The following is a 26,699-nucleotide window of genomic DNA, read 5'->3' as shown; positions in this document are numbered from 1 at the left end:
AGAAGCTTTAACCTACTGAGCCACCCAGGCACCCCAAAGATTTTATTTTTAAGTAATTTCTACACCCAATGTAGGGCTTGAACTTACAACCCCAAGATCAAGAGTTGTATGTACCCACTGAGCCAGTCAGGCACCCCAATAGTTATTTTAAAAAATACAATCACAAATAGCATCCTGATTAATAAAATTACTGTTTTTCTTATGCTATAGATATCAATTTTATTTAATCTTAGACTGTAAGATATATAGATATACCAGTATCTGTTTACAGGTAAATAATACCATTATCTGTTATATTTGTATAATCCTTTATAGTTTTTCAAACTATTTTCATTCACAATTCCTTCCACATACATCATTTCCTCTGGTTCTAGCAAGAGGAGCCTGGTGAGGTAGCCAGGACAAGCAGTATTCCCATTTCATATAAGCAGGAAAGGAGGCTTATGTAACTTGCTCAAGGTGAAACACCAAGATTTTATGACTTTCATTTTGGTGATTTTTTTTTTTTTTTTGGTATTATATCATGATCTTCTCACTATATTATGCTGATCGTTGAGATATCACTATTTAGCTTCCTTAACAGGACTCTCTTGATGAGGCTGGTTGAAATGACCCCCTCATCAACTGACTAAAGGGGCAAGCATCTCCCCACATTTCACATGGTCTGATTACTGATTACCTCTGTCTCAAGTAAACAGTCTACTATCCCGGTATGAAAAACACGATGAGAAAACACTAAGCTATTATATTACTCAGACAAAGGGCCACTTTCACACCTGTCAGGTAACAGAAACTACATTAAAGTCCCAACAAAAAATCCTAGTAATGTGTGTTGTCAAGTCAAAATTAGATACCTTCTGTTTCTTTGTTGTGGTGAAGAATGTTGTCTGGATTCCTTCCCCCTGAAGACCTGTTCATCAGGCTTGTGGCAGCATTCTGCATCTGGTTTCAACCTTGGGGAAGCCAAGCAGACAAAACTCAAAAGCTCAGCTTTCTGGATGGGATGGCTGATTCAACGAGCTCTTTTCTGCTTCTGAGTCTGCTGGCCAGGAGACCTGGATATGATAGGGCTTCAGTTCCTCAGGAGGGAGAGAATCTGGGGCATTGCTCATGAGGTCGTGACCCCTGAAGGATTTGGGGAAGGCTATGACATCTCTGATGCTTGGTGCTCCAGTGACAAGGCATATCAGTCTGTCTAACCCTGGAAGTAAAATACAAACGTAACAGATGAGAATGGAATCTAAGGTTGGGAGTGACTAAGTTTTTCCACAAAGGCTGCAGAGAACTTTTAAATAAGAACCTTGAACTAGTTGCAGTCAAGCAGAGTTCCCTGCCTTTTTTAGGGAACTTCTATGTGTTTGAAAGGTTCTTTTCTGTCTTATCCTAGAAAAATGCCGAGGATGAATATTCACATGCTCAAATGAAGTCACAGCAATTAATGAGTCCTTAGCAAGGGTTTTCTAAAGGTTGACAAAAACCAGGTGCTGTGCAGGGCACTCCAAGAACACAAATGGAAGTCCTTGCTGTCGAGTGCCTACAATCTAGGTAAGCTTCCGAGAATTTCTCACACTCCTCCTTGCTTGATAAAACCAGCAAGGTGAGCAACCACGGCAGAAGGGCACTGGCATGTTCCTGCTCTCACACAAGCTGAATACTACAGAGCAGTGCCTTTCAGTCACCTATGAATGCGTCTGTGAGCCCCCAGGGATTTGAGCAATACTGACTTAACACTGAAGTTTTATTCTATTAAGAAATCTTTCAAATGCAAATTATCAGTCATGTATTTTAGAAGTACACTATATCAACGAAATGAAAATACAAACTTAAAATCTTACAGAATTCTTGGGCTCGCACCCTATCTTTTTTATCCCCTCCTCTCCAGCTCTGCCCCTGCCTGGAAACTGAGCCCAAATTTGAGACATAAGGTTACGGAATGAAATTTAGCTTGTCAAAGGACAGTTGTTTACCTAAGGCAATTCCTCCATGAGGGGGTGCCCCAAAATCTAAAGCCTGGAGCAGATGGGAGAGCAAGTTCACATCTTCCTGAAATTCAAAACAGAATTCAATTTGAATACACACTGAGGGTCCACAGTAAGCGCAGATGCTAAAGGGAAAAAAACGAGTTTAAAAAAAAAACACCTTCAGATTGTTTATGGTTTAGCAAGAGACTAGGACAGGTCACAGAATGAAACATGTAGGGATGCCCGGCACTCAGTAAACGCAGCCAGTATTACACTGAGAATGGGGACAGGGTAACACCTATCAAGGACATGGAGATGTGGGCTCAGAAGGGTAGGATAAAAAGCCAAAAGTGTCCTATCACAGGGTCAAGGTAAGAGAACATTATTAAGAGAGGAAGAGCATCAAATGCTGCTGGGAGGTAGGACAGCTTGGGGGCTAAGACCAGGCCACTGGATCTGGCGGCTCTGCGAGTTAACTTATGTGGGGCAATGTGTGTGGAAATGTTGCAAGTGTGTCTGACGGTGGTTCTCTCCCCAAGCTACAGAGCTGAAACAAGAGGGGAGCTTTTAAGGAAGGAATGCTAAAGCCTCACACTTAGAGCCTTTCATGTAATTGATCTGGGTGGAGTAGTGGGGTGGTCTTTTGTTTGTTTGTTTTTAACACTTTCCACTTGATTCCTTTCCAGTGCCCAGCGGGTCTGAGAACCGGGCTGAGAACCACAGGTGGTGGGGAAGAGGTAGAAGCCATAGATTCTCACCGACTCATTTAAGAAGCCTGACAATGAAAGGAAGGAAGAAACCTGGCTGGGAAACTGATGACTGGATGCCTTGAGTTCGGAGGAGAAATATTAAGGGAGGTCGCAATGTCCTCAAGGCTGATGGGGAGTCTGCGGTTTGGAGTTCTCCAACCCAGCCTTCAGATGAAGTTCCTCCATCGTAGGGGTGCCTGGGGGGCTTAGTCGTTAAGCGTCTGCCTCCAGCGTAGGTCATGATCCCAGAGTCCTGGGATGGAGGCCACATGAGGCTCCCTGCTCGGCGGGAAGCCTGCTTCTCCCTCTCCCACTCCCCCTGCTTGTGTTCCCTCTCTCACTGTGTCTCTCTCTGTCAAGTAAATAAGTAAAATCTTAAAAAAAAAAAGTTCTTTCATCCTCTCTCACATCTGTTAATTAATCCCACTAAATAATCGCTCGAGATCAGACTCTTCTTGGACAATTTTTTTCCTGACATCTAACCTGGCCTTCCATTGAATCATCAAGAAACTGCAGTTTCTTAGGCCTGCATCTGTAGAGACTCTTTTAAAAATCCTGATTACCCCACTCTCTATCATATCATATCACCCATATGAAATGATACAAAATTCTTTTAAGCCGGGCTCTTTCTCTAGCATGATCAACACTTCCATGCATTTCTGACCACATCTTTTTTTGTGCAGTGTGGTGGTTCGGAGTTTAGGAGCTTGGGCTCAAGAGCCACCTGGCCTGGATTCGAATAGTGGCTCTGGTGACTTCTGTGCTGTGTGACTCCGGGCAGATTAATCAATCTGCCTCGGTCATTCATCTTTAAAATGGGCAGAACAGGGTAATTGTGTGGATTAAATGTGTCTGTGTGTATAAAGTACTTAGTGCCCGGCACACACGGTCCCTACTAATAAATGGCTATTATGATCATTTACTTTTCAAAGTCTTACACTAAAGGTAGAGAGACAAGCCAACACTATTCTCTATCTAGTGAGTCCTTCATTCCTAACAAATTAAAAAAAAAACAAATCCCACAAACATTCTGGAAGGCAGCTATACTCACCACTATACCATTAATGCTGGTTAAAAAACGACAAATATTCTGGTTAAAAAACAACAACAACAGGTTAGAAGATGATGTTACCTTCAGTAAAGTTGCCAGAACGTAGCGCTGGAGCTCTGCATCATGGATTCGGATAGAACCCCCACCTATCTCACTGCCATTTAAAACCAAGTCATAGTGTTGGCTACGGACCTAGAAGATTCACAGAGCCTTTATGTTAGGGAAAATTTCTAATTTTCCGTTCTACAGGTTGAAGACAGTGCAGCTACTCAGAGACAATGTATTTACTATGTGCTCAAACCCAACCACCTCTCTGAGGTTTCCAGAACTGGGACAGACCATGAAATCAGACTGTCTTTGCCTTTGTTTCCCCATTTCCTTTTTATATGGAAGAACAGATATGGTACCTTCTCGGGTTCGGTGTATAAGAGCTGCAGGTCACCGGGGTGGGGAGCAGTGAATGGGTGGTGGGCTGACTCCAACTCTCCAGGATTTTCCTCCTTGGGAAGGAAGAGTGGGAAATCCACAACCCAAAGGAAAGAGCACAGAGCTGGGTCACGCAGCACCAATCCTCTCGCTTCTAGAAGATCAGCACATTCCAGTCGTAATTTTCCCAGTGCAGAGCACTGTAAACAGAAGATACGAATGTTGATATAACCACTACGACAGAGTTGGCAGCAAATGACACAAGCTGGACTCTACAGCCAGGGCATCCTCTGAGAAGGGATGAAACGATTACTCAGACACTCTGAGCCTCTCAGGAGAAAAAGAGCTGAGGATGATCGGATTGAAACATGGTTGAGAAGGACTGTCACACTCAGAAGATCGGGTGAGAATTTGGTAACACAGTGACAGAGGGCACAGACACCTGAGTCTGACTGACCTGGGCTATATCTCGGTTTGGCTACTGACTCACTTCTCCACACAGATAAACTGATCTACTCCAAAACGCGGCTGTGAACATCAAGTGAGATACCTACGGCGGCTGTTCTGTGATTATTCTCCTGACTGCTCCTGCGGGGTGCAGTGAGGCTCCGAGGGGTTCCTGGCACCCAGCTGATGGCCAACAAATGTTGGCTATGATCAGAGGGGCAGTACGGGTAAGAGGTCCATTTAAGAGCGTGACTTTTGAAACCAGACTTCACAGATTAGAAACCTGCTCCCCTACTGCCTGGTTGCATGTGAACACATTTCTAAACTCCATGCCTGTTTTCTTTCTTTCTTTTTTTTAAAAAATATTTTATTTATTTGAGAGAGCAGAGAGCATAAGCACACAGGCAGGGGGACGGGCAGAGGGAGAGGGGGAAGCAGACTCCTCACTGAGTAGGTGTCCAATGTGGGGCTCGATCCCAGGACCCTGGGATCATGACCTGAGCCAAAGGCCAACGCTTAACCCACTGAGCCACCCAGGAGCCCCCATGCCTCTGTTTTCTGATCTTAGAATAGTCCTTCTCTCCCATAAAGTTGGCATGAGGATTAAATGAGTTAACGATCACAAAGCACACAGAACAGTGCTAAGCAAACAGAAGTGCTCACTACGATAAGCGGAGCTTCCCTGAGAAAGGAAACCATGCCTAGAAACATGCACAGGGCTATTCTAGCTTACATGTGCACCTGGGGCACTTGACCTGTGGCATATTCAGAGTGCTAATACTATTCCTCTTAAGTCCAATTTTTAGTTCTTTCAAGGAGTCCCAGCAGGAATTCAAGTGGTACTTTCCTGACAGGAGAACGCCAGCAGCTTCACCCCATACCAGGGGAAAGCAGAATGACCAAATAAGTTTGCAGCAGGGTATTTATACAATACAAAATCCCCAGTTCTTTTGTAAGAAACTCATTGACAGTAAAATTTATAATTGACTGGTGCATTCCCCAGCAAGTTTATCGGTGCTGTTCATGACTGGAATTAAACAATAATGTTGATAAATGAATTCATTAAAAACATGAGTATGGGGGCGCCTGGGTGGCTCAGTGGGTTAAAGCCTCTGCCTTCGGCTCAGGTCATGATCCCAGGGTCCTAGGATCGAGCCCCACATCAGAGCCGGCTTCCCTTCCTCTCTCTCTGCCTGCCTCTCTGCCTACTCGTGATCTCTGTCAAATAAATAAATAAAAATTAAAAAAACAAAACGAAACATGACTGCGGTATCAAAACAAATTTGTAATTAAATAGCTTTCTTCACTCCATTATGGCAGGTGAAGGGAAAGAGGGTTCTATATTTATTTATTTACTTATTCAAAAGAAATGTTTTAAAATTTTATTTATTGACTTATTTAAAGTAATCTCTATACCCAACGTGGAGCTGCAACTCATGACCCCAAGACAAAGAGTCACATGCTCTTTCGACTGAGCCAGCCCGGCACGGGATAGTGGGTTACACTTTGCATTGAAACTGACTTCTGAAGCTTTTCCTTTGGAAGAAACAATGATATGTACAGCACAAATACAAAAATGAAGAATGGACTTGATAAAGTACTAATCAAACACCACTGCTACAAAGAAATCATATTATACTTTAGTGCAAGAATGAATTTATACCACACTTGACCTTTCCAATGTATTTTCGATAGTCATGTTTGACTGACATTCTATCCTTCCATACCTTTTACAGTGATCTCTACGGCTCAATCCACTCCACAGATCTCCTGAAGGGTGGTGAGATGGCCAGGGCATGGCAGCACTCATCACCTCCCAGCAGCTGCTCCTGAGGAGGAAGGGTCCGGCCTTGACCAAGCAGGGCTGGAGATGTCTGCCAGCCCAGTAGCCTTCCAGCAGTCTGATCTCTCCCTCCACAGTTTTAGGGATGCATTATCTACAAAAGTTTGGGATTACCAAATCTTTCTAATCTGCAAAACCTTGAAAGTGAAAACATTTTTTCACAGTCCTACAAGGAATACCAAGGGCCCCTGACCTGAGTGGCTTTCCTAATCAGAGCCATATCTAATCTGTGTGAACAGTGCCAATCATCACATCGTAATTATCACTGTGTGAGCAAGTCCGATAGAGGCTGGGAGCTGATGAAGAGAACACTTCTTTGGATTTTTGTTTTTAAGTGATTTTGTTTTTAAGCATTGTTTTTAAGTGCTGAGAGGTATTTATTAATAGAAAAACTCATGTAGAGCAGCCCCATTTTATGAAATTAAGTCAAATTTAAATATGTATTATGTACACAGCATCAATAGCACAGCTGTTCACAGGTGGTGTTTCTTACTGCCTTTTTTTTTTTTTTTTAAGATGTTATTTATTTATTTGACACACAAAGAGAGAGCGAGAGAGGGAACACAAGCAGGGCAAGCGGGAGAGAGAGAAGCAGGCCTCCCGCTGAGCAGGGAGCCCGATGCAGGGCTCGATCCCAGGACCCTGGGATCATGACCTGAGCTGAAGGCAGATGCTTAATGACTGAGCCACCCAGGCGCCCCCTCTTACTGCTTTCTTGTGCTCCCCGGCAGTCAGCAGGACCACATCATCCTCTCGGATTTCCATTAGTCTGATTAGTCCCGATCTTTGCTCCTCCAGTATGGACTGAGCAACTGGAGAATTCCAGTTTCTACTGGCTTCTGGGAATACAGGTAAGACTTCCTGTGATAAAGAAAAAGACTTAGTTACATCTTTTCAAAAAGTGGGGGTGATTTATTTTTCTTGTCACAGAAAGATTTCTTGCTCCCCACAAGACACGAGATGATCTTCACTGCCTCCCTCAACCCCTTCAAAATGGTACTAGAGGAATTACAGATGTCATCTCACCATAATCAGAAACGAAAGGGAATAAAAGGTGGGGAGACACTGGCAAAGAGGTTTCTGCAAATCTGTGGCAGGCTGCAAATGAACGGACTAGGAATGATTACAGCAGCAAGAAGCAGGGAGCTCTGGCCTGGAGAAAATGTAGTCTCAGCGCAGAAGGGACAGATTTTATCATGCAGAAGCCCAGAGGGTAGGCTCAGGATTCCGATGAAGCTTTGGATTCTCAGGGTAGTGGCCATGTGGCTCTGCTGCTCCCCCTAAACTGAACGTACCCATTCACAAAGCCCCTCTAAGGACCCTGTATTCCTAACAACCTAAAAAAAATTTTTTTTTTCCTTTAAGTAAGCTCTACACCCAATGTGGAGCTTGAACTCAGGACCCCCGAGATCAAGAGATCCAGAGAGATCAAGAGTTGAATGCTCTACCAAGTGAACCAGCCAGCTTTTTAAATGCTTCATTCTGGAAGGTGGGGGAGGACGTTCTGGGAGGTGGGGGGAGGACGGGTGAAACAGGTGATGGGGGTGAAGGTGTGCACGTGTGAAGAGCACCGGGTATTGTAAGGAAATGCTGACTCACTAAATTGTAAACCTGAAACTAACATTATACTGTATGTTAACTGACTGGAATTCAAGAAATAACTTAAGGGGCGCCTGTGTGGCTCAGTGGGTTAAAGCCTCTGCCTTCGGCTCAGGTCATGATCCCAGAGTCCTGGGATCGAGCCCCGCATCAGGCTCTCTGCTCAGCAGGGAGCCTGCTTCCTCCCCTCTCTCTGCCTGCCTCTCTGCCTACTTGTGATCTCTCTCTGTCAAATAAAAAAAAAAAAAAAAAAAAAAAAAAAAAAAGAAATAACTTAAAAAAAAAAAACCCACCTCGTTCTAAATATATACAATCAACAGTCACCACACATCAAAGAAATGCTGCGGTATTTAAAAAAAAAAGGAAGCAAGAGGAAAGAGGTAGTTTAGGGACTGAATCCTCAAAGGCCCTCAAAAATATATTCTATCGGGGCGCCGGGGTGGCTCAGTGGGTTAAGCCTCTGCCTTTGGCTCAGGTCATGATCCCAGAATCCTGGGATCGAGTCCTGCATCGGGCTCTCTGCTCAGCAGGGAGTCTGCTTTCCCCTCTCTCTCTGCTCTGCCTCTCTGTCTGCTTGTGATCTCTCTCTCTGTCAAATAAATAAATAAAATCTTTAAAAAAAAAATATATATATATATTCTATCAATAAAACCAGAATAAAATATGGAAAAAAAAAACCCAAGAAACAGCTACTGGTGTAAGGACCTATTTAGAAACTGTCCCTGCCCCCCTTCCCCCAGGGGATTTACTTGGAAACAAGTCCCGGAAACCAGCTCCAGGTAACAAAGCCCAGATACAAGGGTGGGTCAGGCCAGGTGGAGACATCCGATCAGTGGGGGGTTTCATACTGTCTGCTTAGCTACCAAGGAGTAGGAACCCCCGCCCTCTGGGAGCCTTTTTGGCACCAATCCTAATCAAGGTGTAATAGGCTGGTTCAAATGTCTACTAAGGTAAATTGTAATTCAATTGGTCACCTGGCATCACTGTGGCGTTTCCTGTGTGTGTTACATTTTCATTGGCCACCTCTGCGTGGCCAGGCCCAACTGCATGGCCTTTGACCTTAAAAGCTAGTCTGTGAAACAGGGAAGGGTCACCCTCTCTTGTAACAGGTGCGGCCCCGAAAGTTCGGTTAGATTCTTGATGCTTGGCGCGAAATAAAGCTTTGCTTGACTTTCGCCTTATATCAGTCTCACTCCTTTAATCACGGACCCATTATTTGGGCATAACAACTGGGACTGAAACATGATTACTAAAATGAATCCAACAGAAGAGCTGAAGAAATCTCTCAGAGAGACTAAAAAGGACAAAGAAAATGGTGGGGAAGAACGCAGGGAAGAAAAAAAAAAGAGAGACATACTAGTTAAGTTACAAAAGGAGGTCCAAATATGACTAAAAGAAATTCCAAAAAAAAGAGACTAGAGGGAATGATGAAGTCAATACAATTAGAAATTGTATCTAGTAATAGAACAATTTTCCACAAATGAAAGACATGAGCCATCATATTGAAACGGCCCTTGTAGGGTACAACACATGAATGCAAAACGACCCAAAGGTACGCAAATTGAAATTCTGGAACATTAAGGATCAGAAGGCTGAATGCTTCTGAAGGAAAACAAGCAGCTTTGCTGTGAAGGAACACTTTCATGTCAGCATCAGGCTTCTCATCAGTAATAGCAGGTACAACAGAAAAAAGCAATGTTTTCAGCAAGCTAAGGCTGTGCAGTCTAATACAGTAGCAACCATTCACACATACCTATTTAAGTTAACTGAAATGAAATAAAATTAAAAATTCGTCTCCTCAGGTAAACTAGCTTCATTTCAAGCACTGGATGGCTGCCCTGGCTAGGGGCTACCATATAGGACGATGCAGAAGCAAAACATTCCCACCAACAAGGAAGGTTCTGTTGGACAGCACAGAGAGAGGGCTCTTATGAAAGAGCAAGCGGGGGTAAAGGCAGAGGAAAGAAACTTCAAGCCCACTCCCCATTAAGTGTGGAGCCCGATGCAGGGCTCGATCCCATGACCCAGGAGATCATGACCTGAGCAGAAACCCAGAGCTAGAGGGGCTCAATCAGCAGAGCTTCTCAGGTGCCTTGGGCAGCACTGTTCTAAAGGGATGTGACTGCAATTCTGAATTTTATACTAAGCCAAATCAGTCATCAAGAGTGAGGTTTTGAACATAAAGACATTTTTAGGCAAAGCAAGCGTATCTCTTGTGTGCTTTCTTAGGAAGTTACTTGAGGATCTACTCCAACACAAATAGATCTGGGATCCAGGGAGAGTGGCTTCAACTCAGAAGAGGAATGAAGGAAAGGTCCAGAAAGACGGCTGTGCAGGAGGTACAGAATAACTAGGTAAGGCCTGTGTGTGGAAGCTTTGTCGCTTATGCAGGAAGTTAACAGATCAAGTTTAAAATGGATAAGTAAAAACAAACACAAACAAAAACACCAATATGTAGATATATTTCTAAAAAACGGAGACATTCTAGCTGGTGTGGGACTGGAGTGATGTGAGCTAGAGCACACACTTATGCGTCTCATTAATACTTTACTACTTTTGTGTGTGTGTTTGTTTTTTGAAGATTTTCCTTATTTGTCAGAGAGAAAGTGAGAGCGTGTGCACAAGCGGGGGGAGTGGCAGGCAGAGGGAGAAGCAGGCTCCCCGCTAAGCAAGGAGCCCAATGTGGGACTTGATCCCAGGACCCTGGGATCATGACCTGAGCCAAAGGCAGACACTTAATGGACTAAGTCACCCAGGCATCCTACTACTTGTGTTTTTAACTCTGTGCATGTGGTATATTGCTCAAAATTCAGACACACATTTAAAAAAAAATAAAGTAAAAATACCCATTTCTTCTATAAAAATCAGGTAATGAGAAATGGTAAAAAGAGGAAAAAAAGAACATGTAATAAGAGTTTCATGAACTGAAGGGGCGCCTGGGTGGCTCAGTGGGTTAAAGACTCTGCTTTGGGCTCAGGTCATGATCCCAGGGTTCTGGGATGGAGCCCCACATCGGGCTCTCTGCTCGGCAGGGAGCCTGCTTCCTCCTCTCTCTCTTCCTGCCTCTCTGCCTACTTGTGCTTTGTCTGTCAAATAAATAAATAAAATCTTAAAAAAAAATTAAAAAAAAAAAAAAAAAAAAGAGTTTCATGCACTGAAGGTTACTGAAGTTAACCTTCCGGCTTATTTCCCAGTCCTGTGGTTCCTAAGTGCAGACTTCAAACACTAACAAGATAAAAAAGTAAAGAAACAAAATCGGAAGATCTAGAGTTGCCACTTTTGAATTTTATTAGAGGCATAAAACAAACCTAAAACATTATCTGCTGTTAGCATCATGTCATAAAAGAATATACATCTTTACAATAAAGAACAAGGAGAAGTAGAGGATAATTCTTTAAATTCATTTAACTTTACAAAAAGCTTTTTATATCACTCTGACTTTTCTCACTTTGCCTTGACCCATTTTGGAAACCATTATCCTAATCTTTCTTTCTTTCTTGTTGAAAATCCCTTTGAGCCTGAGGTATGAGGCTTGGTTGTGGTGGTGGTAGAGGTGTTTTCAGTACACAAATACTGTGTTTTTACATGGTTATGATCAGTGTTTATATAAAATTCTGTATTTTCCTTTTCTTACAAATCATTACAATATGAACATGTCCCCATACGACAAACTCTTTGGAGACAAAGTTTTAAAAAAGGAACTTTAATAATATCAATTCCTTTGATTATACCTTAATTTATGTAATTATTCCCATATAGTTTCATCTTATTCCTATTGTAAAGGATACTACAATGAGCATACTCTCTTCAGATTTCGGATGTATTCTACAAAGTATGTCGCAGAAAATTAATGACTCAGAGGGCATGACTATTTTTAAAGTTACTGATTCCGAGAAGGTTGAGACAATTTCCAGGTCCAGTGACAAGATAAGAAAGGCCTGTTTGCCACTCCCCCTCCTCTGTAGTTCAGTTCCTCCATTCACCAAGCCAACAACACAAAATGTGTCTGTCAAAGGTGGATTCAGAATTTTTAAAATTCTGAATTTAAAAATTAAAAAAAAATTTTTTTTAACTTAAAAATTTTTTAAAATTTTAAAAATTTAAAAAAGGGTACAGGAAGAACAATGAATATAGGCTCTTCCTTCAAACCTTGGGAAATGGGGCTCTAATCTAATCCTAACTGGATTAAAACTCCACACTTACTTTATTTTTAAAAATATTTTTACTTATTCAAGAGAGAGAGTGACAGAGTGTGAGAGCGAGAGAGAGCACCAGTGGATGGAGGAGCAGAGGGAGAAGCAGATTCCCCCCTGACCAGGGAGCCTGACGTGAGGCTGATCACGACCTGAGCTGAAGGCAGATGCTTAACAGTTTAACCAACTGAGCCACCCAGGTGCCCCTCCACATTTATTTTAAAAACTATGGTTGAGGGATGCCTGGGTGGTTCAGTCGGTTAAGCTGCTGCCTTCGGCTCGGGTCATGATCCCAGGGTCCCAGGATCAAGTCCCGAATTGGGCTCCTCAATCAGCAGGGAGCTTGCTTCTTTCTCCGCTCTGCCTGCCACCCTGCTTACTTGTGTGCTCTCTCTCTCTCTTTCTCTCTCTCTGACAAATAAACAAATACAATCTTAAAAAAAACAAACAAACAACTATGGTTGAATTTTCACATTCCGATTAATGGTGAATTCAACTAAGTCAAAATCTTAAGAGTCCTGTCCTGGGATTAGACGAACCTTAAAAGAATTAAAGTAGAAGAACAGTCTGACATAGTAAGACCTCCAAATTAGAGATTGTATAAAGAGCTCAAACACTTATTAAAAATATGGAATCCCTAACAGGGAAAAAAAACTATTGTAATTAATTCCTTACCTGATTAAAATGGTCAGCTGCAAATTTTCTAATGGAGTCAATGTCCTTCCTTTTTAAGTATTTCTGAAAAGACAGTAAACTCAGCTTCATAAACATGTCTATGGTATCAAATGGGCTACAAATACATTTTGTGTCCTTCCACCACAATAGGATTTAATATAAAATTTAATTTCTGCTTCCAAATGACAACATTTTAGAGCTTGTAACAGGGCTTATTGTCTCCCCCCATCCCGCCAGTTATGCAGGAATCATTGGCAACGGCTGGAAACGTGCTCCACAGAAAAGCCTGCCTCTGAAATACGTAGGGTTCATGTTCAAATCTTTACAACTGAATTGTGTAAGAAAAAATCATTTTCAGATCAGAAAGAGGACTCAGAATTTGCTTATTTCAGGTCACTTAAAATTCTTTGTATCTTACTTTTTTTAAGTTATCTCAACGCCTTTGTAACTGAAACACTAGGACTATCATTGTAACTAATATTCTCGGGGCACTAGACTAGGGATGGGAGATACAGAAAGGCAGAGACATGATTCACACTCCTGCACTTCTTATAATCGGCTTGGGGAAGACTGGACATACTCAGATTGAAGCAAACAATAATACCAAGCAGTATATGTTAAACTGAACTTACCTGAACGCATTCATTATGTCTGGACTAGAGTACGGACACAAATTACTTTCCACTAAACATACGAAGTGAATAAAAAGTAATGAGACTGAATTCTTATTCCCACTTTGAATACACTAAAATGCTCAAGAACACAAAGGAGTCGTCTTTCAAAAGAGTAATCTTATCCAAAGTACTTCCAGAACCCCTCTGCTCACATCCTGTTCAAAGCAGTTGTGCCAACTACGGAAAACAGACGTGTCTCATCACCTCAGAGTCGGGGTTTGCCTAGTGCAGCCATTCTTTCTCCTGCCCTCACTTCCCCTCCTTTGGCTTTTCACATTTCCACCTCCTCGCTCTCCTGCTGTTATTAATGCAACTGAATGCAACCGAGACCAGAGCCCTCGGAAGACCCAGAACCAACATGCAAGGGCGATCCTGGAGCTGATACGGGCTGGGAGCCTTTGGGTAAACTGAGGCTGAAAGACATATGAACACTATTGCATGCTCATCACTGGTGGGAATGATCTCAAATGAAGTAGAAGAGGACTTTATAGCCTTTTTAAAAAAGATTTTATTTGTCAAAGAGAGAGAGAGAGAGACAGAAAGATACCCCACAAGCAGGCAGAGTGGCATGCAGAGGCAGAGAGAGAGAAGCAGGCTCCCCGTTGAGCAAGGAGCCCGATGCAGGACTTGATCCCAGGACCCTGGGATCATGACCTGAGCCAAAGGCAGCGGCTTAACTGACTGAGCCACCCAGAGGTCCCTTTATAGCATTTTTTTTTAAAGATTTTATTTATTTATTTGACAGACAGAGATCAAAAGTAGGCAGAGAGGCAGGCAGAGAGGGAGAGAGGAGGAAGCAGGTTCCTTGATGAGCAGAGAGCCCAACACGGGGCTCGATCCCAGGACCCTGAGATCATGACCTAAGCCGAAGTCAGACGCTCAACCCACTGAGCCACCCAGGCTCCCCTAAAGATATATATTCTTTCCCATCTTTTTTTTTTATAGCATTTTTTAAAAGAAAGAAAGAAAGACAAGAAAGATAAAAGAAAGACAAAAGAAAGACATAAGCTATAAGCAGGCAGTTAGATCTTGAGTGTAAACTCACACTCACAAGGTTTTATTCTCTACTTTATATAAAAATATGTATTTTCTTTCTTTTTTTTTAGAAGGGGGGGAGGGGGAAAGGGAGAGAGAAATCTCAAGCAGGCTCCACACCCAGTGCAGAGCCCAACGTGGGGCTCAATGTTGGGACTCTAAGTAATCGACCTGAGTTGAAATCAAGAATTGGACACTTAACCCACTGAGCCACCCAGGCGCCCCTAAAGATATATATTCTTTCCCATCATTTTTAAAAAAATTATTTATTTTTTATTTTTTTATAAACATATAATATATTTTTATCCCCAGGGGTACAGGTCTGTGAGTCACCAGGTTTACACACTTCACAGCACTCACCATAGCACATACCGTCCCCAATGTCCATAACCCCACTCCCCCTCTCCCAACCCCCACTCCCCGCATAAAGATATATATTCTTAAAAAAAGAACTGTTCTACTTGAAGTTTAATGTGCCAATGTTGAATATATTTACTTCCCAAATATATACTCTAGAGAAACAGAACTACGAGTCACTTACTGTTCCTTCAGAGACACGTATGGCTTTGACGGCTCCTTGGGGTTTACTAAGTGCATCTTGAAGAAATCCAACCTCTGTATTTCTGAACAAATCACTAATATCTATGATCTATAATATGGGTAACAAAAAAAATAACTAAATGTGAGGTAATTTTTATCTCAAAATTTTAAAAACAAGATTCTAAAAAAGCAAGTAGATCTTATTATGTTAAACATTAACAGAGCGCAGTCGGTTTTTAATGGGTTGGGCACTATGACAGGAGTTCATTACTAATGTATTATTATTATTAATTCACTTAATCAGTATAACAAAAGTATGAGATATGCACTCTCATTATCCCCATGTAATACAGGAATAAACCAAGCACGGAGAAGAAAATAACTCGGCCAAGACAACCCGGAGCTGGAACTTAACCCAAGAAGTCTGACGTAATTAGCACCCCCATTTCATATTACAAAAGAAGAAATAAGACGTGGTTAAGTTGGCAGCTATAAGCAGGCAGTTAGAACATTTTGCATATTTTTTTCATCCCAAGAATCGAGCACTGCCTATTTATAGATGAAATGGAACTTTGATTTCTACGGAATTTGCACTGAGAACTGAGATAGAGAAATGCCACCAGCATTATAGACATGAAGGGTCACTGCTTTCTAAGAGCAAATAAGGAGAGGCTTGCTAGTGGAAACTGCTCCATATAAATCCTACTTTTACCCCTAGTTAAAATATGTATAGATCTCAATAATTTGAGTAAACATTTCCATATACTTGAGCTCTTTACAGGCTAGGGAAAAAGAATAAATCTTAATCATTTGTTTTCCAAGTGCCATTTTAGCTTAAGAAAAATTAAAGAGGAAAGAATTGGTTTTTTTTTTCCTTTCAAGTGACCAATCATGTCCATAGAATTACTAAGTTGTCAGTAATAAAAACTTTATGGCAAGAACCTTACTCTTGGAAACGGTCTTGGAGCATAGTAGATAGGACAAAAGTACTGTAGTGCTAACATACTTTTATTCTCTCTTGCTATAGCTTGGTAACAAGCTAAGGTAACAACAAAAAATATGATGTAACAATGTGTGTAACTGGTTGTAAACTTCAAAGTGGCTTAACAGATCGCAGGACTATGGTAGGACAGAGTCCTGGAAAAGTGAAGAGAAGTACCTTCATCCCAAAGCGAGTGTCAGGTTTATCGGTTCCATAGCTGGCCAATGCCTCAGCAAAAGTCAGAGAAGGAAAAGGAACCACCACAGGATCTTTGTCACTGGGCCAGGAATACTGGAGCAGGCCCTCAATTAAACTCCGGATTCCAGTCTGGTCTACAAAAGACATCTCTATGTCAATCTGAAACCAAAATAACACAGGGAAACTAACTTGGACAGCCACAGTATTAATATGTACATATTTATACATTCTGCTGGTTTCAAGTTACCACAGGATTCTGCACATAAATACTTAATCCATGGATGGGGGTTGGGAGGATATACTGCACATCTCTTTTGTGTCAGGCATTTTCCTAATGCTTTCGGATCAACCTGTTTAGTTCCCATCACTCTCCTCATGGCTTAAGGCTTGGAGAGGCTTTGTAACTTGCCTGTGTACATGTGGTTAGTAAGTAGTGAAGCCACACTTAACCCCAGGTGTGTCCAACTCCAAAGCTTATGATTTTTGCCCCTTCACCACACTGATTAACATGCTATCATATAAAAACCAAATCATGACAGCTTTGATGAGTCTAAAGTTCAGTCAGATTAAATGCCAACATACAGAAATCTTGGTTCTTAATGTACAAGGGATTTGTTTTAAAGAACTTTATCCTATGGCGCCTGGGTGGCTCAGTTGGTTAAGTGACTGCTTTTGGCTCAGGTCGTGATCCTGGAGTCCCAGGATCAGGTCTGCATTGGGCTCCCTCCTTCTGACCCTCTCATGCTCTCTTCTCTCCTCTCTCTCTCTCCAATAAATAAATAAAATCTTTAAAAAAAAAAAAAGAAGAAGAAGAACTTTATCCTAGCAATGCCATTAAAACACTGCAGGAATCTTTGGCATTTCTTAGTTGATGACCATAAGTGTTCTAAGAAGGACACATGAAATGGATCAAAAATTAAATAGTGTCTCAACTGCAGTTTGTTTAATTAAGTATCTGATGGATAAAATGTGATGAGAAGTAAAGCACTGGCACACACTAGAGCTCTTGTGGGCTTGGTTCCAGACTGCTGCAATGAAGCAGAATCACAATAAAGTGAGTCAAATTAATTTTTTGTTTTCGCAGTGCCTATAAGTTAGGTTTGTACTATGCTGTAGTCTATTAAGTGTGCAATAACATTATGTCACAAAATATATGTACCTTAATCAAAAAATACTTTATTGCTAGGAAATGCTAAACATCATCTGAGCTTTCAGGGAACCACAATCACTGATCACAGGTCAATAAAACAAATACAATAATGAAAAAGTTTGAAATATCATGAGAATTACTAAAATGTGACACAGAGACACAAAGTGTGCAAATGCTGTTGGAAAAACGGTGCTGACAGACTTGCTCTGAAGGGTTGCCACAAAGTTTCAATCAGTAAACAACACAATGTCTGCAAGGGACAATAAAGCAAAGTATAGCAAAACAAGGTCTGCCTACATATAAAAATTACTGCCCGGTCTTGAACTACTTGGCTAGAGCAAGGCTGACTAAGAAACAGAAGTGAGTATCACGCAGTACCTGAGTAAACTCAGGCTGTCGGTCAGGTCTCGAACCTTCATCTCGGTAACATCGGGCAACCTGAAAATATCTACAATTGAAAAATAACATGAATTGAGTCATGATTTTGGGAAGATAAACATACTTTTCCCCAAAAGTTCATGGCAGTTCAGTCTATGAAATAAATTAATAATGGTACTTAAGGGACATTTGAAGTTTTAAAAATTCTTTATGATTCTCCCCCCCCCCACCTTCCTCCCTTTTCTTTTTCTGACAACTTACTAGTAGCACACAGAAGGCTCACCTGTCTAAACCACCAACCATCAGAAGCTGTTTAAACTGTTGAGGACTCTGAGGGAGACAATAAAACTTTCCAGGTTCCCTCGATGGTATTACAAACTCTTTTGCACCCTTTCAATGAAAGAAGGAGAGCAGAAATATTGTTAAAGAAAACCTGAACCTAAAACCTGGTGGAACTTGATACTTCAGCTCATCACAAATGAAATTAACTAAAGAACAAATGACAGAGTTCATCTCTTGCTCATCTTCTAGTCCCCCAAAAGGCTTGCACATAGTAGGCTTTTAACAATGTTTGTGTATGATAAGTAATAAATGCGCTTGCTGAAATGAATTCCCAATTCTGTTATGATCTGAAAGAATTTTGTGCAATTCCTATCCAGTAATTGCTAACTGCTTTTTTAAACTAGGTTTTTATAAGTCCATGGACTTTATAAATAATAATGTTTAGAAATGTCAATTTTTTTTTTTAAGATTTTATTTATTTATTTGACAGAGAGTGACACAGCAAGAGAGGGAACACAAGCAGGAGGAGTGGGAGAAAGAGAAGAAGGCTTCCTGCCAAGCAGGGAGCCCGATGTGGGACTTGATCCCAGAACCCTGGGATCATGACCTGAGGCAAAGGCAGATGCTTAATGACTGAGCCACCCAGGTGCCCTAGAAATGGCAATTCTTAATGAATAAGGAGTTTATTTTCTTTTAAATTTTTTATTTAAGTAATCTCTATACCCTATTTGGGGCTCAAACTCACAAGTCTGAGATCAAGAGTCACATGCTCTCCTGACTGAGTCAGCCAGGCATCCCACAAGAGGTTTATTTTTAAGGAAACAATTCATTATTGGTTTGCATTTATAAACATTAAGGGAAAGAAAACTCATGTAGGAGAAAAGTTCTGACTCAAAATATCCATATAATTTTCTCAACTCTTAACAAAACCCAGTTAATGTGACTACTGTCAAACAGTAAAATATATTAAAAAAAATCACCACATGAATATAAAAACAAAGTGGTCCAATTTCATAACTAATAGGACACTACTGGTAGGTTGATTTAAGGGATATACATACCCCGGGAGTCCTCTTAAATAATGTTGGTGTTTCTATATCCACAAATCCTGAAAAGAGAGAAGCATCAGAATTTAATAAATAGGACTTTGTCAAATATGCTATCTAGGGTACAGTTCCACAAATCTGAAATTCCTACATTTTAATTAGGAATTTTGCCTAATTAAGTTACCAAGCTCACTGAATACTGATTTCCACACAACCAAGATGGAAGCTTAAGATTTTCCTAAGACCCTATTTGGCTCATAAAGTGACACTTTTGTTGTGAAATAATTCCAACTATTTGATGGATTCTTTACTGAACTGTTCTGTTTTCTAAATGTTCTGCTTGGATAGCAAAAATAACTCATAGTAGAAAACTGTCCCCTCCCCGCCTACTGATTGAAGAGTCTAGTTTAATTCACAGGACATTTCTGAGCTCCCAACAAATTAGTATAAACACGATAAAGAATTATGAAAACTCACAGATAACAACAAGGGGCTTTTCTACCTTCCATGCAGTATCTTTAAAAGACTGTATTTGTGACCTAGTAGAACGAAATTACGCTCTAAGTTACCAAATTATGCCCTAGGACAAAACACCTAGAAATGAACCTTCTTCAAAAACTGCTTTACACATTAAGTAAATTCCAGGCATCTGGCAACTTCTGACTCAATCATGCTAAAGAGAAGATGCAATAAGACATTGAATGAAACAGAAGAGATGCTAAAAACGCTTAAGAACTTTCAGGCATGTCCCTTACCGTGTAGATTACAGAGATACTCCCGCATTTTCATGACCATCTGGGATCTCAGTCGCAGGTAATACTGCATTTGGAAACTTCGCAAGTCTAAGTAGCGATACTGCAAACGAAGAGCCTCTGTTTTCTAAACAAATGGAAAGATTTTAATGTTTAAATATTTTTTTGAATATTAAAAAGACATTAACTTTAATACAGAGCTTGGATTTTCAACAACTTCATTTCTATCTTTACTTTCCACCATTCGCAAATACACCATCCTTAATTCCTACAGCTTCTAAGTTTGTTACTAGCGTAGATTTTAAGTTTTTTTACTCTTCGTTATTATTAATATTACCCCTCATGGATCACAATTTGCCTACCCTCACTAAACACTTATCCGTTCATTTAAGCCCATAGTTGAGTCTTGAAAAATGTATTTAAACACTTCAACGATCGTTTCAAAATATACACCAGAGTAGGGGGTACCTGGGTGGCTCTAAGGCAGTTAAGCATCTGCCTTTGGCTCAAGCTATGATCCAGGGGTCCTGGGATCAAACCTTGAGTCAAGATCCCTATTGAGCTTCTCCTCTCTCTCTGCCATTCCCCCTGCTCATTCTCTGTCTCAAATAAAATCTTCAAAAATATATATACATCAAAGTAAAAACAGCTATGACATTATCACCTGAGTGGAACTACAAGTGTAAGAAATGCAAGGAACAGCAGAGGGCATCTCCACTGCGGTACTCGTAGGAATCGGTAAGAAGGTTTGCTTATTTTCAAGCTGTATAAATCTCTGCATCTCTCTGCACTGACAATTTTTAACCAGAAATACAACTGTCCTTTCTTTGTGAAAGCTCAGCTGGGGGAAAACTGTGTACTTCCTTTTTTCTTCCCCCCCCCGACAAAAACGTCAGCCCTGTAATTATATTACTTTTTCTAACAGATGAAGTATTGAGAATTTAAGATACTCTATTTTATTAATAAAAGAGGATGGGATGTCTCGGTGGCTCAGTTGGTTAAGCATCTGCCTTCAGCTCTGGTCATGGTCCCAGAGTCCTGGGATGGAGCCCCACATTGGGCTCAGTGGGGGGCCTGGTTCTCCTTCTCTGTCTGCTGCTTCCCCTGGTTGTACTCTCTCTCTCTCTGTCAAATAAATAAATAAATCTTAAAAAAACAGAAGATGGCACCTTCACAAAGTCCTTAATTTCAAAGGGCAGCTTCTTGCAGGAATTCAGAAGTTCAGCCGTTTTAACTTTGATTTCGATCTCACCTGTTGGCATTTTCTTAAAGAGAGAGAAAAGACCTATTTTTAAAAAAAAAAAATCACTCATCAGGACAAGTACACAGTGATCATTTGTAAATCGCATGCACTTATTTACATATGTGAAGTGTGTGGGTGCTTAGAGGACAGAGTCTAAAGCATCCCTGTGTGTGACTTAGACATTCTTATGTGTATCTCTGGCCCATGTGCTCATTGACAGAGGTCTTAACATGCCTGTGCACATTGGTGTGTGCTTCTAGTGACGATTCTGGAATCTGCAGGTTCATTTGTAGAACTGCAGAAATTTCAGTGCCTGATGTCTAACAGGTACTTGGTCTCTGCTGCCTGAATGTGTAGACAGTGCACAGGTATACAGGTAAAATTTACATAGACCGCTTCTAAACTACTAACTGGATTCTCTTGTCCTGGAGGTCGGGAAATTACTGTCCCAGATACTTGCACCACAGATTCCACGGGGGCTTCACAGAGAATCTTCCTCACAGAAGCAGCTGACTAAACAATGAGAGAAAAAAACAGTTCCAACAAACAAATGAGTTTAAAGGAATATGTAGTAACTGCAGTCTATGGTTTAGAAAAATATTAACACTCATAGTTAAATTGCCATAAATACTGGGGCTGCCCTTAATGACTTTCTTAAAGAATTTTGTAAACTGCATCCCCATTTTGACTATACATAATATACCAGGTAAAAACCATTAGTTAAGGGTTTTAGAATTGTTTTCCTTAACGGAAAATAAGGAGAAGAATGATCGATGGAAACAATTCCTACATACTTTTAAGGCAACTGTCTCCAGAGTTAGTCTTAGGGACAGTGTCTCCAGAGTTAGTCTTAGGGACAGTTACATCCAATAGCAATAATGGAGTCCAACTGAAAGGAACTCTCCTGGGTTCCTATGTTCGTCTGTGGATCTTGATCCCTGAAAGATAATTCATTGCTCTTTACTTACTTCAAAGACTAAGAACTGAGTAAACCATATGTTTCTTGGGTATACATGCATTTGTAAACATTACAAGACAAGCCAATATTGCCCAACAAGCATGATGAGAGAATTTTATCTAATTTTAATGGTAAATTTTTTTGAGCTGGTAGTACCCTTCACATGGCTCAAAATTCAAAGGGTATAGGTAGATAGTAAAAAGTTGCCTTTCCCAGAGATAACCAATGTATTATTCCAGGAACATTTCATCACTCACACACACACACACACACACACACACACACACACACACACGTTTATCCAACATACTTAGCTTACTCTACCACAGCATCAAAGAGGCTTTCAGATAACAGTAGGAATCCTTCGATTACCTCCTCCTGGGGAATGACAACTTGAACAAGCCCACGGAAATCTCTTAGGACCAGGAAGATGTTTTGCCTGATCAATGAAGAAAATGAACATGTTAGGACAAAAATCTCTGAGCCTAAAATTTAAGCAGGCAAAACAACAAACAAACAAAAATGCATGCAATTTCCCACGTTCTTTTTATAATAAATAATTATGTGTTTTCATTATGTGCTACATTCATGCAATTATCTATGTAAATTTATTAATGGAAAAAAACCAGACTTTGCATTTGTTATTTTCTTAATCATCTAAAGATTTTATCTATTTGAGAGAGAGCTCACAAGCAGGGGGAGCAGCAGAGGAGCAGAGGGAGAAGGAGAAGCAGGCTCTCCACTGAGCAGGGAGCCCAGCATCAGGTTTTGATCCCAGGATCACAACCAGAGCCAAAGGCAGCCATTCAACCAACTGAGCTGCCCAAGATGCTCCTGTTTTTTTAAAAAATGGGAGTCCTTCATTGGGCTTCCTGCTGGGTGGGGAGCTTGCGTCTCCCTCTGCTTGCCACTCCCCCTGCTTGTGCTTGTTCACTCTCACTCTTGCTCTCTGACAAATAAATAAAATCTTTAAAAAAAATTTTTTTAAATAAACTCCACGCTACAAGCAGGGCTTGAAATCACAACTCCCATCCAGAATCGCCCACTCTGCCCACTGAGCCAACGAGGCACCCCAGGCTTTTCTTTCCTTTTTTTTTTTTTTTTTTTTTAAAGATTTTATTTATTTATTTGACAGCGAGAGAGAGAGATCACAAGTAGGCAGAGAGGCAGGCAGAGAGAGAGAGAGAGGGAAGCAGGCTCCCTGCTGAGCAGAGAGCCCGATGTGGGACTCAATCCCAGGACCCTGAGATCATGACCTGAGCCGAAGGCAGGGGCTTAACCCACTGAGCCACCCAGGCACCCCACCCCAGGCTTTTCATTTTCAATTTCAATTTTTACTGGTTATACATGCAGCTAATGTTATCCAGATGGCTTGTTAGTAAAAGGCAAATTTTTAATTTTCATTGGCTTAAGTCTTTATAAGAAAATTTTATTAAATTTGGAAACTTTTCAGGTATTAATATCCAAAGATATTTTAGGATACTAGAAATATCCAATTGGTCATTTTTTAAATATAGAAATATAAATCTTTTCTTCTTTTTCTTTTTCTTTTTTTTTTAGGATTTTATTTATTTGAGAGAGAGAGTATAAGCAGGGAGGAACAGCAGGAAGAGAGAGAGAGAGAGACAGGCTCCGCGCTGAGTAAGGAGTCCGTAGTGAGGCTTGATCTCAGAACCCTGGGATCATGACCTGAGCTGAACGCAGACACTTAACCGACTGAGCTACCCATGTGTCCCTATAAACTCTTTTCCTAAAAAATACAACTCTAATTTTCTACAGGTGGTCCAAGTACTAATACTTCTACAAACCATCAAGAAGGTCCCCCAAATCCCAACATTTTAGTGTTCAACCCGCACTTTTCACACTATCCTTAGGACCAGGCAGGTACAGAAAATCTCTCTGGATTTTGGGTTCAGAAGTCACCACATTTATGGATCAAATATCCACCCACTTGGAGAATACTCTTCTTTTCTTTTTGAGGATTTTATTTATTTGTCAGAGAGAGCACACAAGTGCACAAGTACAGGGAGTGGCAGGCAAAGCGAGAAGCTGAGCAAGAAGCCTGATGTAGGACTCCATCCCAAGACCCTGGGATCATGACCTGAGCCAAAGGCAGACGCTTAATTGTCTGAGCCACCCAAGTGTTCCCCTTTGGAACATATTCTTCAGGAAGGCCACACAGTCTCTGTATTTTGGAACTCTTCATTGTTAATTAATGTACTATTCAGGTATGTGCTAGAATATCAAAATGAACAATAAAATGGGCTTTAAAGAATCACTGTTCATGTTTTTAGGCTTTTTCTCTACCTAAATTTAGAATAATAAAACTTTTTCATGCTATTGAAGCTACCAGCTGGCCCACTCCCAATTACTGCTCTTAGAAACTCCTCAACTTGAGTAGGCTAAGGGACATTTCAGTCCACTGGTGGAACACGTGTTATCACATCCTTCAACACATGCGACTCCAGTGACTCTATTTGGGTCTTGCAAAACAGATCTGACAACTCAAGGAATTCTGAGAATCCTGCAGGAGTTGCAAAGCTTTTGCTGTTCTGATTGGAAACTTTAATAAAAGTTTGGAAATGACTGGGGGAAAACAACCTCCAGTCATTGTTTTGGGGGAGGGAGGGCAGGAAGAGTATCTTAAGCAGGCAGATTTCAACACAGGGCTCTATCTCAGGACTTTAAGATCATGACCTGAGCAGCAATCAAGAGCTGAAAGCTTAACTGTCTCAGCCACCCAGGCACCCCTCACCACCAGACACTTGTAGGCCAGTTTACCTTCGGTACTGAATCCATCCACACAAAGTGACTTCTTGGCCTACGTGAGAAGAACGCAACTCTCCACACGTGTTAGTCCGAGCAACAAAGCTACTGAATTCTTTAAAGAAAAGCAAGATTAAAAACATATTATTTCTAAATTGCTTGAAAATAATGACCCTAAAATTATATGATCTTAAGTATTTAATGTCAATGAATGGAATTTATAAAGTAAGTTCAAGTGTGTAATTTGATTCAGTCATTATTAAATTTACCTGTAAATGTGTCAAAATCCAATTGAATTAATGGTCTTACAGTACATTTTGCCCTGCATTAGGAAATCTAAATTTTGATCACGTAGCATTTGCATTGAGACCTAAAATTACCCTATTCTTGACAGTGCACATTCCTTTCCAAAATGAAATGAGGTTTTGGAAATAACAGAAGTTTAATGGTATGAATCCAGAGTGAAACCAGTCACTTGCACGACAGAAAAGACTATACGAAATATTCTCAAATGTTAAAGAATTTTTTAGGCTTATTAATAGCAACAGCTAAAAGCGGAACTCATGCGGTTACTTTTTAAAACTCCAGGGAAAAATTGACATTGTAAGAAATGGAGAGTGAATGATCTGCCCCTACACATAAAGCTATCCTGTTCACACTACAGGGAAATGGAGTAAGAGCACTCTGGCTGCAGAGACCAGTTAGAAGTACTGTTTAGAGGACAGGGCCCCTCACTGCGTTCACCTGGAATTCTCCTCCGTGAAGTGAGCACCAGCGTTCTGGAGAGAGAACTCCGGATCAGGTGGCTGATCCTTCCGGTGGGTGTGGAAAAACCCCTGTATAGCCGACTTAACCAACAGGAGAACATGTTGGAGCCACAGGATGGCAAGAGTCACTCACGAATCCCAAGCAGCCGGTGCTGGATGATGGTCGAAAGTCAGTTTTGGAAATAGACACAAATCCCTTAAAATGCTAGTTGTTTTCGCTCTCTTCTCCAATATTTAAGCCCTCCTCCGCTGAACATTCAAGTACACGTGTCTAGAAACTAGATAAATCTGCAAGTTCTTTGGGGCCCCTGGAGGACGGGTATGGGAAAGGTCGTTTTTCCATCTCAGTGCATCAGTTTCCACTTCTAACCAACAGAACTGCGGCCAGAAGAGCCGACAGAGCCCTTCCACACAGCAGGGCAAAGGGGGTCTCCGCGACCATGCAGAGGCGAAGGAGCTGATCACCAGGCGCACGCCCTTCCTCTCCTTCCACGCTTCCCCGACGGTCCCCGCAGGCCGAACTTGGAATATAGGAAGGAACTCAACCTCAGGTTTCAAATCTCCCAGACCTGGCGGCCGGCCTCCGGTCTTCAGAAAGAGGAAGGCCAGCAAACCCCTAACCTTCGCACGTCCAGAACCCACACGCAGAGGACCGCTGAGAGACAAACATTCCTAGCTCCGCCTTGAAAGCGCCCAAGTTTCGGAGAAGGCATTCAACCAATCAGAGCAGAGGTGCCGTCGCCATACTTATTATGGGCGGAAATTTGCCGGAATGCTTCACGCAGGTAGAAAAGTTCTGAAGACTAACGCAGCGCTATTAGCCACGTTGACGATTACAGTCAGGTCGCTCGACCTCAGTTAAAATGGCGACCGTAGTCGCTTCACTAACGTGTAATCCGCACCAGGGAGGCTTCCGGCGTCCGGCCGCAGAGCGAGACGGGAAACTATTTTAAACTGAGGCGGCGACTGAGCCCTAGGGTGCCG

General features: G+C 41.4%; 1 protein-coding gene across 4 annotated transcripts; it reads right to left on the bottom strand.

Moving 5' to 3' along the window:
* Window positions 1–546: 546 nt before the first annotated feature.
* DARS2 (aspartyl-tRNA synthetase 2, mitochondrial) lies at window positions 547–26,400 on the bottom strand. Of its 4 annotated transcripts, XM_045983530.1 has the most exons (17): window positions 25,693–26,399; window positions 24,964–25,063; window positions 22,555–22,621; window positions 21,636–21,737; window positions 21,151–21,246; window positions 19,985–20,108; window positions 19,245–19,291; window positions 18,185–18,291; window positions 17,902–17,971; window positions 16,353–16,532; window positions 15,195–15,302; window positions 12,945–13,007; window positions 7,186–7,338; window positions 4,169–4,387; window positions 3,843–3,953; window positions 1,968–2,043; window positions 547–1,201 (listed from the first exon to the last, which is right to left on the bottom strand). In XM_045983530.1, the coding sequence occupies exons 1-17, from the start codon at window positions 25,814–25,816 to the stop codon at window positions 987–989; spliced, it is 1,962 nt and encodes a 653-aa protein (XP_045839486.1). In that variant the 5' UTR covers window positions 25,817–26,399; the 3' UTR covers window positions 547–986. The 4 variants fall into 4 exon arrangements, with proteins under 4 accessions (XP_045839486.1, XP_045839487.1, XP_045839489.1 ...); XM_045983531.1 differs by lacking the exon at window positions 21,151–21,246 and having other exon boundaries at window positions 25,693–26,400; XM_045983532.1 differs by lacking the exon at window positions 1,968–2,043 and having other exon boundaries at window positions 1,068–1,201; window positions 25,693–26,400.
* Between the last annotated feature and the right edge of the window lie 299 nt (window positions 26,401–26,699).

The sequence above is a fragment of the Meles meles genome, chromosome 17, assembly GCF_922984935.1.
Source record: "Meles meles chromosome 17, mMelMel3.1 paternal haplotype, whole genome shotgun sequence".
Classification (NCBI taxonomy): Eukaryota; Metazoa; Chordata; class Mammalia; order Carnivora; family Mustelidae; genus Meles; species Meles meles.
Note: the sequence above shows the minus strand (reverse complement) of the source record. Positions and strands in the feature narration are given on the sequence as shown.